The sequence below is a fragment of the Scyliorhinus canicula genome, chromosome 19 (genome assembly GCF_902713615.1).
Source record: "Scyliorhinus canicula chromosome 19, sScyCan1.1, whole genome shotgun sequence".
In the NCBI taxonomy this organism is placed as follows: Eukaryota; Metazoa; Chordata; class Chondrichthyes; order Carcharhiniformes; family Scyliorhinidae; genus Scyliorhinus; species Scyliorhinus canicula.
This window is the reverse complement of record NC_052164.1, coordinates 23,796,964-23,809,671: the sequence shown is the minus strand read 5'-3', so window position 1 is coordinate 23,809,671 and position 12,708 is coordinate 23,796,964. Positions and strand designations below refer to the sequence as shown.

The 12,708-nt window shown below is 48.2% G+C and overlaps 1 protein-coding gene across 10 annotated transcripts in view; it reads left to right on the top strand.

Moving 5' to 3' along the window:
• The window catches only part of mpp2b (membrane protein, palmitoylated 2b (MAGUK p55 subfamily member 2)), a 721,652-nt gene that overhangs the window by 584,080 nt on the left and 124,864 nt on the right, over window positions 1–12,708 (top strand). For all 10 annotated transcript variants that reach the window (XM_038778705.1, XM_038778698.1, XM_038778704.1 and 7 more), the window contains 2 exons: window positions 6,545–6,697; window positions 8,655–8,810. In XM_038778705.1, coding sequence (XP_038634633.1) covers window positions 6,545–6,697; window positions 8,655–8,810 — 309 coding nt within the window. The remainder of the gene's footprint in view (window positions 1–6,544; window positions 6,698–8,654; window positions 8,811–12,708) is intronic.

Genomic DNA, 12,708 nt, shown 5'->3' with positions numbered 1-12,708 from the left:
TGTGTGAGGTTGATTCATACCACTGGCACCATTTTTCTCTGATTCTCTTGGTTAAAGTGACTTTTTTAGGACATTGTCGTTCACTTGTGGAAATATCCAGTACCTTCCTGATCTCAGCTCCTTGATGCTGGAACTCAATAAAATGGGAGTTCAAACTCGTGCCTCTTGCTCATTGGGATTGCACTTTGGAATACCAGAGCATTATGCCAGGCAGTTGAACATTTTCATCAACATTTGTGCTCATTTTAAATGTGTTCAACTACTCCAGCACTAGATGTTCATTTGATCCCAGACAGAATCCCGTCCATTCTATTTTATGCCCCATCCACCTCAGAACCGAGTGAGGGGGGGGGGGGGGGGGGGGTGCATAAAATTCTGATCTGTTAAATGTCCATTCCATCTTTAGGCCACGTTATGAACATCAGAAGTATAATGGTGGACCCACAGAAAACAAGGGTCATCAGTGGATTTCTGTACCCCCTCATCCATTTCAAATCTTCATGAATTTCTTGGTAGGGTAAATCACCTGGCAAAATTCTTTTTGAACCTTGCCCAGGTCATGATGCCCTTGAGACATCCAACAAAGTAGGCCCAAGTATGGGTTGCTGTGCACACCAGGAGCAAGCATTCAGGCAGACTAAAGAGATGGCTCGTTACAACCCATCCCTGCTGACCACAATGACAGTTGACGCCTCTTGTACAGGACTAGAGGAGGCAGTCCTGCTTCAAGTGGAGCTGAATGGGAACTGCCAGCCCATCTCGGGCGCTATGTAACACAGAAATGAGGAATGCAGTTACAGAGAAGGAGGCTCTCGCTGTCATGTGGGATTGTGAGAAATTCTCCGACTATGTCATTGGGTAGACAGTAGTCATCGAGACAGACCGCAACTCATTAGCCTCCTTAATGGACAAATTTCGAGACTGCCCCCAAGAATTTAGAGATTCCACTTGCGACTGATGTGCTTTCATACGAGACAATATGGGCGGGATTTAATGGAAATGAAACAGAGTTCCGTATCGGGTGCACTTAGTCGGGTGTTACCCAGCGCTGGCAACACCAAGAGCGACCTGGTGTAACTATGAAGTGGTTAATTTCTGGGCCTCAGTAAGGAACCCCCTACCGAGACTGCACTTAGTCCCATATCCTGCAGTAATGAACTCCATTTGATGGGGTGCCATTTTCTAGACCCTTCACTGCTGCCTCCGGACACCCCCTCCCAATGCCCTAACTCACCAATTAGGGGGTCATTGGGGCCCCTGCACCCCACCTCATAAAGGCAGGGCACCCCCGGGTCTGCTCCCTGGCACGGGTAACCTGGGCATCTTGGCATTGAAAACCTGGCACCCTGGTAATACCCCTGCCAGCCTGAGAGTACTACACTGCCCAAAGCCCGACCATCCAGGGCCCCCGATCACCTGGAAGAAACCCCCAACCCACCCAAAGTTCTGGTACACTTGGTCCACATTTATGGAAATCAATGCTAAATGGTTCTGCTCAGGGGGCGGAATTCTCCGACCCCCCCGCAGGTTTGGGGAACCGCCCGGGGCCGGCATAAATCCCACCCCCGCCATGGCCGGAATTCTCCGCCACCCGGGAATCGGCGGGAACGGGAATCGCGCCCCGCCGATCGGCGTGCCCCCCGCGCCGATTGACTGGTCCCCCCCGGCGATTCTCCGGCCCGCAATGGGCCGAAGTCCCGCCACTGTCAGGCCTCTTCCGCCGACGTGGTTTAAACCACCTCTGTGCTGGTGAGATTGGCGGCGCGAGCGGGCCCCCGGGGTCCTGGGGGGGGGTGCGGGGCGATCGGATCCCAGAGGGTGCCCCCACGGTGGCCTGGCCCATGATCGGGGCCCACCAATCGGCGGGCAGGCCAGTGCTGTGGGGGACTCGTTTTCTTCTGCCGCTGCCACAGCCTCCACCATGGCGGAGGCGGAAGAGGCCCGCTCCACTGCGCATGCGCCGGTGGTGACGTCAGCGGCCGCTGACGCTCCGGCGCATGCGCGGACTCAAGCCGACCGACGAAGGCCTTTCGGCCAGCCCCGATGCCGATTGGCATGGCGCCAAAGCCCGTTGGCGCCAGTCAGCGGAGCGGGAGCCATTCCGGCGCGGGCCTAGCCGCTAAAGGTGCAGAGAATTCCGCACCTTTGGGAAGGCCCGACGCCGGAGTGGTTGGCGCACTCCGCTACGCCGGGACCCCCCTCCCCGCCGGGTAGGGGAGAATTTTGCCCAGGGTCTCCAAGGTGAGGTTGTTAGATACCGCCTAATAGATACCGATAATTCCAGTGCAAACAGGTTCAAGTGATCCTGACTGCACACTTGAACATGCAAATCTGGATCCCGTCTTCAATGGGCGGAATATCGCAACATCTCGCAAGATCGCGTCAGGTCTCGAGAGGCGCGATGAGACCTGTAAACCTCACGGGAAGCCTCTCACGAGATTTACCGGCGTTGTGACGTCCCGAGTTGGGTGCGTTGAGTCCGATAGATCGCGTCCAGTATAAGTCCAGGTCAAGCTACAAATGATTATCCCGGGCCATGGTTGACCATCCCCAACACAGGAAGTGAATCTGGTCGACAATGTTGAATCCTATTCTCAGTTCAAAGCAACAAGTTTGGCCACAGCAGTGACCCGGTGGAATGGTCATGGAAAATATACTTCGAACAGCATTAATGACCTGCTGGTGTATGATGAGTGGGTGGTAATTCCCATCTCACAGAGATTATAAAACAAATCCACCAAGGCTAAATGGGAATCCCAAAGTGTGGAGCACAAGCCGGGTCTGCTGTGTTGTGGGCGGGAATATCAAGAGCAATCGGAAGTGATGATTTTAAACGACGTGCTGCACAAACCAATCCAGAGGGCCTTGTCCCCATTCGGTTCCATTCCACACCATAGGAATGGATCCATTTACGTACAGCTGATAAATCCTTCCTCATCATTGTCGACTCCTTGTCTAGGTGGATCTAAGCGATGCGTTTGCACACACTGACCACAGAGTCAGTGGTTCATGAGGTTGTTGAAATAAGTTGTTGCAACACATGATATTCCACCAAGTGGTGTCCAACAATGGCCTGTGATTCGCTTGCAACTACTTCACCCATTTTACTGAGAACCACTGATTCCTGCACCTCACCAATTCCACAAATTATTCCCAATGCAGATGGAAAGAGGTATCCACACTATTAAACCACCCTGGAAGAAGAATGAGAATTTGTCACTGGCACTGTTAACACATAGGCATACTGCACTGCAATGCGGACGGCACTGTCTGAACTACTCATGGGCGGAAAGCTTCATATTCATGGTAGCCAAGAAATGAATCCCAAGGTTAGCATTCCAGGGCCAACACAAGGTTCAGGACCGAGAACAGACCTGCAGAAAGAAAACAAGCTTCCCTTTGCAGTAGGAGGGACCTGATCTGAAACCAGGCCAGGCTGAACAAAGGAGACAAGTTTGGATAAGAGATTGAGTTGGAGACAGTGTCAATGTCCGAAGGGATGACAATCAACACTTGGTGCATACACCAGGGGACACAATAAGAAGGATCAGGAGAAATCTTATCTGCATGCCCCAAGGAAAACCTTCCATTATACATTTTGGGAGAACCAGCTGTTGAGAGTCAAGCTGACAATGCAACAGATACTGCAGCTCTTCCCGAAGACCAGCCAAGTCAAAGCCATGGATCCAAGGGGGGGGGGACTACCAGGCCTCACCAGGACACAATCAGGGAGAGTCGTGAAACCTCAAGACCAATCAAACCTCTGATGTCAGAGACTTGCAGAGAGAAGGGGTAGTAGGTAAAAATAAATGTTAGATATATTTGGAAAAAGGCTTGTGGGGAGCTGTAGTATTAGGGTGTTCAGGACTGAAAGAGTTAATCCGTGGGACTGGAGAAACCATACCATCCCTATGCTGATATAAGAAAGTCACATGTCGCGGAGCCAAGCAGGAGAAAGCTCATGGTTTAGGCTGAGTAATACCTTAATACATCTGTAAATAATTATGTCCATACGATAAACCGATTATTGTTCAGACATATCTATGTCTCCGCAACTGTTCTTAGTCAGTCACAGCCCAACGTGCAACAGTTTTTAGTCATTTCCTAAAAATGATTGTTCTCAACCTCTTGTTTACTACTGAACTGAAACGAATTGGAAAAAGCACTTCCACTGCTATCTGCTTCTAATGATCCTACAGATCTCACCTGAGAAAGCACGCTTGGTAATACAGTGGATTAAAATTTAATAAAGCAGGTTAATATGTACAGAAAGGGCAAAGGAATGTTTTATGAATGAATTCAGCCTCCCAATAGTTAATATTACAAAATCAGTTTCAGGCTACCACAATGAAATGAAGCTTTGCCAAATCCATTTATATTAACTCTGGACTCTTTGTTGGTTCTGCTGATGCCTTTGAGCTGGAATCCCCTATAGTTGCTGAATGGATGAGTGGTATCCATCAACACATTAAATAGTAGATTAATCACCTGCTCAATACCTGGAAAGGTATAGAAAGCATGACTGATCTGCCGTCCCATTTTCAACTCAACGGAGGCAATTGAAGTCGACCCAAATGTTGCTGCAATTATCATTTCGAAAATTATAATGAAATAAGAGATTTAAATTAATTTGGGGAGCAGCAAATCTCCAGGAGATTCTACTGTCAAATTAATGTTACTAATAGATTACTTCGTGTTTTGAAGAAATGACAAGCACTGCATTGCAATGTGTGCGCGTGTTGATTGCAATTTTAATGGGAAGTTTCTTAGGCAGTTTAAGCCCATTGAGGCATATTGACTTATTTGAGAAAAGGAAAATGCATTTGTTCTTCTCCTGCGGATAGTTTAAACTTCACAGCAGATGTTAGAGCATAGAGCATAGAACAGTACAGCACAGAACAGGCCCTTCAGCCCTCGATGTTGTGCCGAACAATGATCACCCTACTTAAACCCACATACCCAACAATCCCCCCCATTAACCTTACACAATGGGCAATTTAGCATGGCCAATCCACCTAACCCGCACATCTTTGGACTGTGGGAGGAAACCGGAGCACCCGGAGGAAACCCACGCACACACAGGGAGGACGTGCAGACTCCACACAGACAGTGACCCAGCCGGGAATCGAACCTGGGACCCTGGAGCTGTGAAGCATTGATGCTAACCACCATGCTACCGTGAGGCCCGAAGGCCCCTTGTCTGTGTTTTTGCTGGAATTGCCTTATTGTCATTTTTGTTTCTGGCAATGGCACCCCGTTTTATTCAGAAGTTGGCCTTCTGTCCATTCACTGGGTATATGGATCGAACACTATTATAAATACCCTACTTTTTTAATTTTTGCAAGCTTGAATACCATGGGCCACATTTAATATTGGGTTATGCCCCCACCCAAACCTTGAAACTCAAGGGGTTGGGTACTTGGGTTGTTTATGCTTTGCTCCTCTTCAGTTGAGTCGCAGAGTGTTGACAGTGTTACTTGCTGCCACTGGAGGTCCTACGCTGTAGTGAAATGAGAGAGGCTGCAAGCTGCACGATTGATTTCCATTTGTCACTTGGTGGCCATGACAAATAAAGTCTAAATTTAAAAAGCATGTCACTTTGTAATCGCACCCCCTCACCACTGGTGACGTTGCAGTGTGTCAATCTGGTACCTCCCATTTTTAAGCCCTATTATAAATAAACTCATCTGCTTCGTCTAACTCTGCTTTCTAATTTCCCCTAATCAATAAGGCAAAATGAAAGTGCATGTTATATAAAAGTAGGATGGAATATAAAACTTTAGAATAGGAACTGAATTCCTTTGTGCGCTATGATCCAATTGTACTGTGTCTTCTGACTTTTAATTCATCTGAATGCAACATATTCTTCACTCCTGTGTGCAACACCACAGAAGATGAGAACTAGCTGGTAATTTTGACATATCCTCAGTCCAAACCATTCCATGATTTCAGCTGAAGGATGTTGGGTTTAAGCAACGCCTGTGGAAAAAAGGGAGGAAAATAATCTACACTTTACAAAGCACTCGCTCATCGCTTTCAACGATTCGCCACATGAACGTGCAGTGTTCTGTTGTTGAACAAAGAATACATGTTCCGTTTTTACAAAGTAATTCATTCCACTGCACAAAAAGCACATTGTAAAATCACAAAGTGGACACAGATCAGGACGATCATTTGGACCACCCAAGCTCATCCATCCAAAAACAACCTACATCCTGATAGCAAACATTTTGGGTCCATTATTCATCCTCAAAGCCCAATTGTGTATACTGGCCACTATTAGTGTGAAGAAGAATTTCCTGATAATCCTCAATTTAGTTTGTATTAGTTTAGAACCTATGCCCCCTTAGCCTAGTGCCCTGGTGTGTACTACTAATATGCAGTTGTCAGGGCTCGCTAAAGAAAGAATGTTCGTGGCTGCCTAAAATATTCATACAGTATAAATCTAAAATATTTATTTTTGGTAATTCACTTATTTCTGATAAAGAACTTGGCCAATCAGTTCCATATCTCTGTTTTTAATAAATCAAATTTTATCACATAGGCCCATGAGAAGCTGGAAGACACTAAGCTGGAGGCTGTGCGTGATAATAATCTGGAGTTAGTGAAGGAGATCATTGATGATATCACCCCAATTGCTAAGGAGAATGATTCAGCAGCTGAACTCTCTCGTATTCTCCAGGAACCGCATTTTCAGGTAAAGGGTAACCTCGCTATTATCTAATGTTCTTTATTTAGTCTATGTTGCCACAATTCATTCCGTGCAAACTCAGATTAAAATCTTCAGTGGTCTTACTGCTTCAGCTGCTTCAGGCTGCAACCTTGCCCGTTTCGCTGCGTTAACCATAAGTGAGAAAACATTCAGTGGAATTTGCCAGTAGTGCCTGCCCCAGGACCGGAGATGACTGCCCGAGGTTAACCGATCGTTAAGCAGTCCGCCAAATTTCTTGTCCCGCCCGTGACGATTCCCGCGGCGGGCAGGATTGGAAAATGTATCTCATTGCTTTGAAATACGAGCCACACCCAACAGCCTGATCAATCGTTCCAGATGTGAATGGCATGACAGTAAAAATTCCACGTGTTGAAGCCTCATGGAGATATTGGGCGGAATTCTCCGCCACCCGAGAATCGGCGGGAGCGGGAATCGCGCCGCGCCGATCGCGTGCCCCCCGCAGCGATTCTCCGGCCAGCGATGGTCCGAAGTCCCGCCCCCTACAGGCCAATCCGCCGACGTGGTTTCAACCACCTCTGGTGGCGGCGGGATTGGCGGCGCGAGCGGGCCACTCGAGGTCCTGGGGGGGGCGATCGGACCCGGGGGGTGCCCCCACGGTGGCCTGGCCCGCGATCGGAGCCCACCGATCCGCGGGCGGGCCTGTGCCATGTGGGCACTCTATTCCTCCGTGTGGGCTGGTGTTCCGGTCTGCCATGGCCGGTACGGAGATGAACCCATCCTGCGCATGCGCTGGGATGATGACAGCACATGCTGGCGCTCCCGCGCATGCGCCGGCCGGCGGAGGCCCTTCGGCGCCGGTTGGTGTGGCGCCAAGCCCCTTTCGTGCCAGCCGGCGCGGCGCAAACCAGTCCGGCGCCGCCCTCGCCCCTGAAGGTGCGGAGGGTTCCGCACCTTCGGGGCGGCCCGACGCCGGAGTGGCTCACGCCACTCCTTCGCGCCAGAGTTGCCCACCCCGCCGGTATCCGAAAGAATCCCTCCCCTGATCTCTGAGCAACAACTCCCAAGTTACCAAGGAGCCCACTGGGACGGTTACTTTTAAGCCCAAGTGGCAATGGTGAGAAGACTAGTCCTGATCAAAAAACAATTCTCTCAAAACGCCATAAATGATTTGAAGTACCACAGGGTGTCAAGGGAGTCATCGCAAGCAACAAATAGGGAAGACTCAATTCACCCACAAAAGAAAAACGTGAAACAGGTACATCTGAAAACCAAACACATCCAAAAATGGAACATTTTTGAAGAGTTACGCAAGATAATTTGTATGTTAACAAAACAATGTAAAATTATATTACAGGTGTATTAAGTGTTAACAGGCAAGAAGTAGGGCGTATTAGTGTTGGCAAATGGAGAAACAACCTAATATTTGTAGATTATGGCCAGTCTCAATCAGTTTAGGCTTTTGGATGTAAGCAGAATATCTGAAACCAAAACACGATCAACCCCGAGGGTTTCAGATATCTGTAGTTGGTATCAATTAACAGTGTTGAATTCGGTTTGTATCCACTTAGGCGGCAGGTACATGAGTTTTGTTGGGCCAGCACCAACATCAGAAAATAATTATTTTGAATTCTAAAATCATGATATTTAGGATAATGTAATTATGATAAAACTTCCACGACCTCTCTTGTTCCACACGTTCGAGGTATAATTGTGTTCGATCAGGTAAGTGCAAACATTCCCGTAACAGCTTCCCCGAACAGGCGCCGGAATGTGGCGACTAGGGGCTTTTCACAGTAACTTCATTGAAGTCTACTCGTGGCAATAAGCGATTTTCATTTCATTTCATTTTTTCACATTTAGACCAAAGACTTTTGAGACTGATTAATGACATATTTTTGAACTTTGAATAATCAAGGGGATTTGTTTTTAATTAGTTCCGCCCAGAGTTTGGCACTGAATACGTGTACCATTTTCTCTACAGTCGCTGCTAGAAGCTCACGACTCAGTTGCCTCAAAGAATTACGAAACTCCACCTCCGAGTCCACAATCTCTAATGGACTCAACATTCAATAACCAGCCTGTACCACCTGATGCTGTCCGCATGGTGGGGATTCGCAAGGTCAAGGGTGAACATTTGGTAGGTATAAAGATCCAAAACTGTACTTTAGAGTTGGCAGCATTTCGAAACTCAAAAAACCTAAACAAAAGTATTTTCTGGCATGATTTACATGCCCTTCACCAGTTTTTAGTATGTCTCACCATTTTAAATCTGGCTTGCTCCGTTGGTTGTGCAACTTCCATAACTTGTCACGAGTAGCTGAAAGTAGCCTGCATGACCCGTTCCTTCCCCAGTCTTAGCTGTTGGGGAGTATCTGTCCTTCCCACTGCAGCATTGTTAAAATTAGAAAGGTCATCCATGTTTCCAGAGAGGAGTTCAGCTCACCGCAAGCCCAGACCATGGATCAAGAGTGCAGTGTGCTACCCACTCTCAACAGATTTAAGGAACAGGGCCTTAAAGGGAAGTCTGTTTGCCGATGCATCAAGTGGCTGCACATTAACTCAGATGTTGTTTATTTTGTGATCCATGTTTAGGTTTTTTGAGTTTCACAAATGCAGCTATTGACACAATCCTAAAGTTGGAAACAATCTAGAAATTGTGACACAACTTGAATTACGCTATGTATGACTATGTTTATCCCATGCCGATCTCTCTGTTTGCTGGTTGTGAAAGGAAGGGACTTGGTAAAAGGAGGAATGCCATACTTCCTGTATCCAAAATCATGGCAACCAGCTTTTGGGCTGAAATCAGCTACATGGATTGAGCGGAGTGACCTTTCATCCAGTCATTGACCTGAAACATTGGGCTCTGTTTTACATGCACTATCATGTCTGTTGGGGGTGGGGGGGGTGGGGGCATAAGGTAGGGCAGCTACTATGCTAGTGTCTTCCCACCAACCACCTTCCTACCCACTCTCGAGTTCACACCCATAATATGGGGGTGGGCAGGCTGCCAATTCCCATATTTAAATAATTCAGCCAATTGACCCCGATAATGCGCAACCCATGCCATAATACAGTCGGCATGGGCAGTCAGGTGGGAGTAGGCAGGCTACGTTTTCAAAAATACTTTTTCAAAGGATTGCAAGGAAGGGAGAGTGCTTTCTTTCGGGGGGGGGGGGGGTGAAATAATATCCCCTGTTTCTTCCTACCCACCTGCTCAAGGAAACATGTAACCCCCGGCCCCCTTCCTAAACTGCCCAAACCCTCCTCACCCAAGACCCCGGCCTTTCTTGGCTCTGGAATCCACTGGGCTTCTTCTTGGGCCTGCTTGCACCCACTAATACACTCTTGGCGTAGCCAGGACCGATGGTCCAATTAGATGGGCTGGCAACTCTCACAAAGTCAGGACTTCCTCCCACACTGCTCCAATTTAGCCTACCTGCAGTGCATTGCGGCTGCAGGGTAGACTGGCATGGGGAGGTTTGGCTGCACGCTATTATACAAAGATTCTGCTTCCACCGCCTTTTGAGGAGTTCCAAAGACTCTCAACCCTCTGAGAGAAAATAAATTGTCTTCATCTGAGTCCTAAATGGGTGACCCCTTATTTTTAAAACAGTGGCCCCTCCCACAAGAGGAAACATCCTTTCTGCGTTGACCCTGTGAGGAACCTTCAGGAACTTCTTTGTTCCAATCAAAACATTCCTTTCTCTTACAAACTCCCACAAATGCAAACCTAACCTGTCCAATGTTTCCTCATAAGAACAGCCCGTCAAATCCAGGTATTAAACTGGTAAACCTTCTTTGAACTGCTTCCAATGCAGTTACATTCCTCAAATAAGGTGTGCAATACTGTACACAGTACTCTAGATGTGGTTTACAGTATGTAGTGGATTAAGGACCCTGTCTCCTTCAGACAGCACAGCAGTGGAGAGTCACCTGGCTCCAAGGACCAATGGGGACCGAGAGTGGGTGATCAGCCCAGGGGGTGGAGTCTCCTCCCAGGCAGAATACATTGGGGAGCCATGTCATAAAGATGTAAGGAGCTCCATGTACCATTATACCATTGTTCCTTATTATCAATAAACACAAAGAGCTTCTGCCTCATCACTGTCAGGCTACCACACAGTACATTAAATTAAACCACACATTTCATCATGACTGAGCTTTTTATTTTCAATTTGTCTTTGGACTCTAATGTGCAAGATTCAAGCGATATTGTAACAGGATGCAGGGTGGTACAAGAAACTGTTTATGAATGAAAACTATAGGATAAATGTGGGACTTGACGCAGTTGATACAAAAAATAATTGTCATTAATGTTCAATTTGTAAAGAGTTAATCCAAGAAATTATCTTGGAATTAAGGAATGTTGTCATTGTAAATTATCTTTTCTTCAACCCCCTCACGGATCCAGCCCAACACCACTCCCATGGGTCTGACTTTCCCCTTCCCCCTGTGGGTCAGACCCCCCATCTCCCTTTCCCTAAACTTTATAATTTAGCTGCTCCCTGTAAATTGACCCTTTAACCCTCCCCTTTGTGGCAGCTACTGCTGTAAAAAGGGGGAATGACTTAACTCTGAGTTATTCATGAATGAGTTATTCCATGAAAATCCTGCTGGGGGCGCCCTTCACTGCTCCTGTCTCACTCAGCCTGAGTGAGGGAGGTCGGACAAGACAGGGGCGGGATTCTCTGAGATTCTGCGCCTAAATCGCAATCGGCTCGGGGGTCGGAAAATTGGCTTTGACGCCGAAAACCAGCGCGCTCCAGTCCTGCGATTCTCTGGACCCCTGAGAAGCGCCGCGAATCGCGCGGTCTACGTGCCTGGGTAGGCGGCCATTGACAGAGGGCCCCCCCACGTTTCACCACAGAAAACTGGCCGAGCTCAGGCAGCACGGTAGCATTGTGGTTAGCACAATTGCTTCACAGATCCAGGGTCCCAGGTTCGATTCCCGGCTTGGGTCACTGTCTGTGCAGAGTCTGCACGTTCTCCCCGTGTGTGCGAGGGTTTCCTCCGGGTGCTCCGGTTTCCTGCCACAGTCCAAAGATGTGCAGGTTAGGTGGATTGGCCATGCTAAATTGCCCTTAGTGTCCAAAATTGCCCTTAGTGTTGGGTGGGGATACTGGGTTATGGGGATAGGGTGGAGGTGTGGACCTTGGGTATGGTGCTATTTCCAAGAGCAGGTGCAGACTCGATGGGCTGAATGGCCTCCTTCTGCACTGTAAATTCTATGATTCCTGATGGCGTGGTTCTAACCACGTTTTGCCTGTCGGGAATGGGGACTCTGTCCGTGGCCGCCCTATTGGGGGCGGGGGGATCCTTCACCCGGGGGGGGGGGGGGGGGGGGGGGGAGGCCTTAGGGACGGCCAGGCTAGCGATCGGGGGCCAGCAATCTGCGGGCACGCGCGATCTCGGGGGGGCCTATATTGTCGGGGCTGCTCTGCGCTGTGAGTCCGCCAAAGGTCGGCGCCGTCTACATGTGCCAACTCCCGACCGGAAGAGCAGGGCCCCGTATCGGCAGGCAGAGCTGCGTGAAGTACTCTGGGGCCCTGATAGCCCCCCTAAGGTAGGAGAATCACTCTGGACTTTCTTAGTTTAGATTCAATGAAGGTGTTGAAACCAATATTAGACAAGTCCCAGGGTATCCCAGGGTAAAGAAGATTGTAATAATAAAATATAATTGTAAATTATTATTGGCATGGCTTGAGAAATTCATGATAAAATGGGAGTGAACTATTCTTAAATTAAGTCACTATATAGCAAACTAGCGTTCAAGTCTAAAGTTGAGAACGAGATGTAACTGTACATTGTCACAGTATTGTGAATATGACATCTCCTTTTGGTGCACAGATTGTGATTTATGCCAATCGAGAACCCAACGGTTCAAGAAGGCAGCTCACCACCAGCTTCTCACGGACGACTAGGGATGGGCAGTAAACACTGGCCGAGTCAGCGACACCCGTGACCCGCAAATAAATGAATCTCCAGGCAGTTCTGGAGAGTTGCTTACTTTTTCGTAAACTTTTCACAATTTT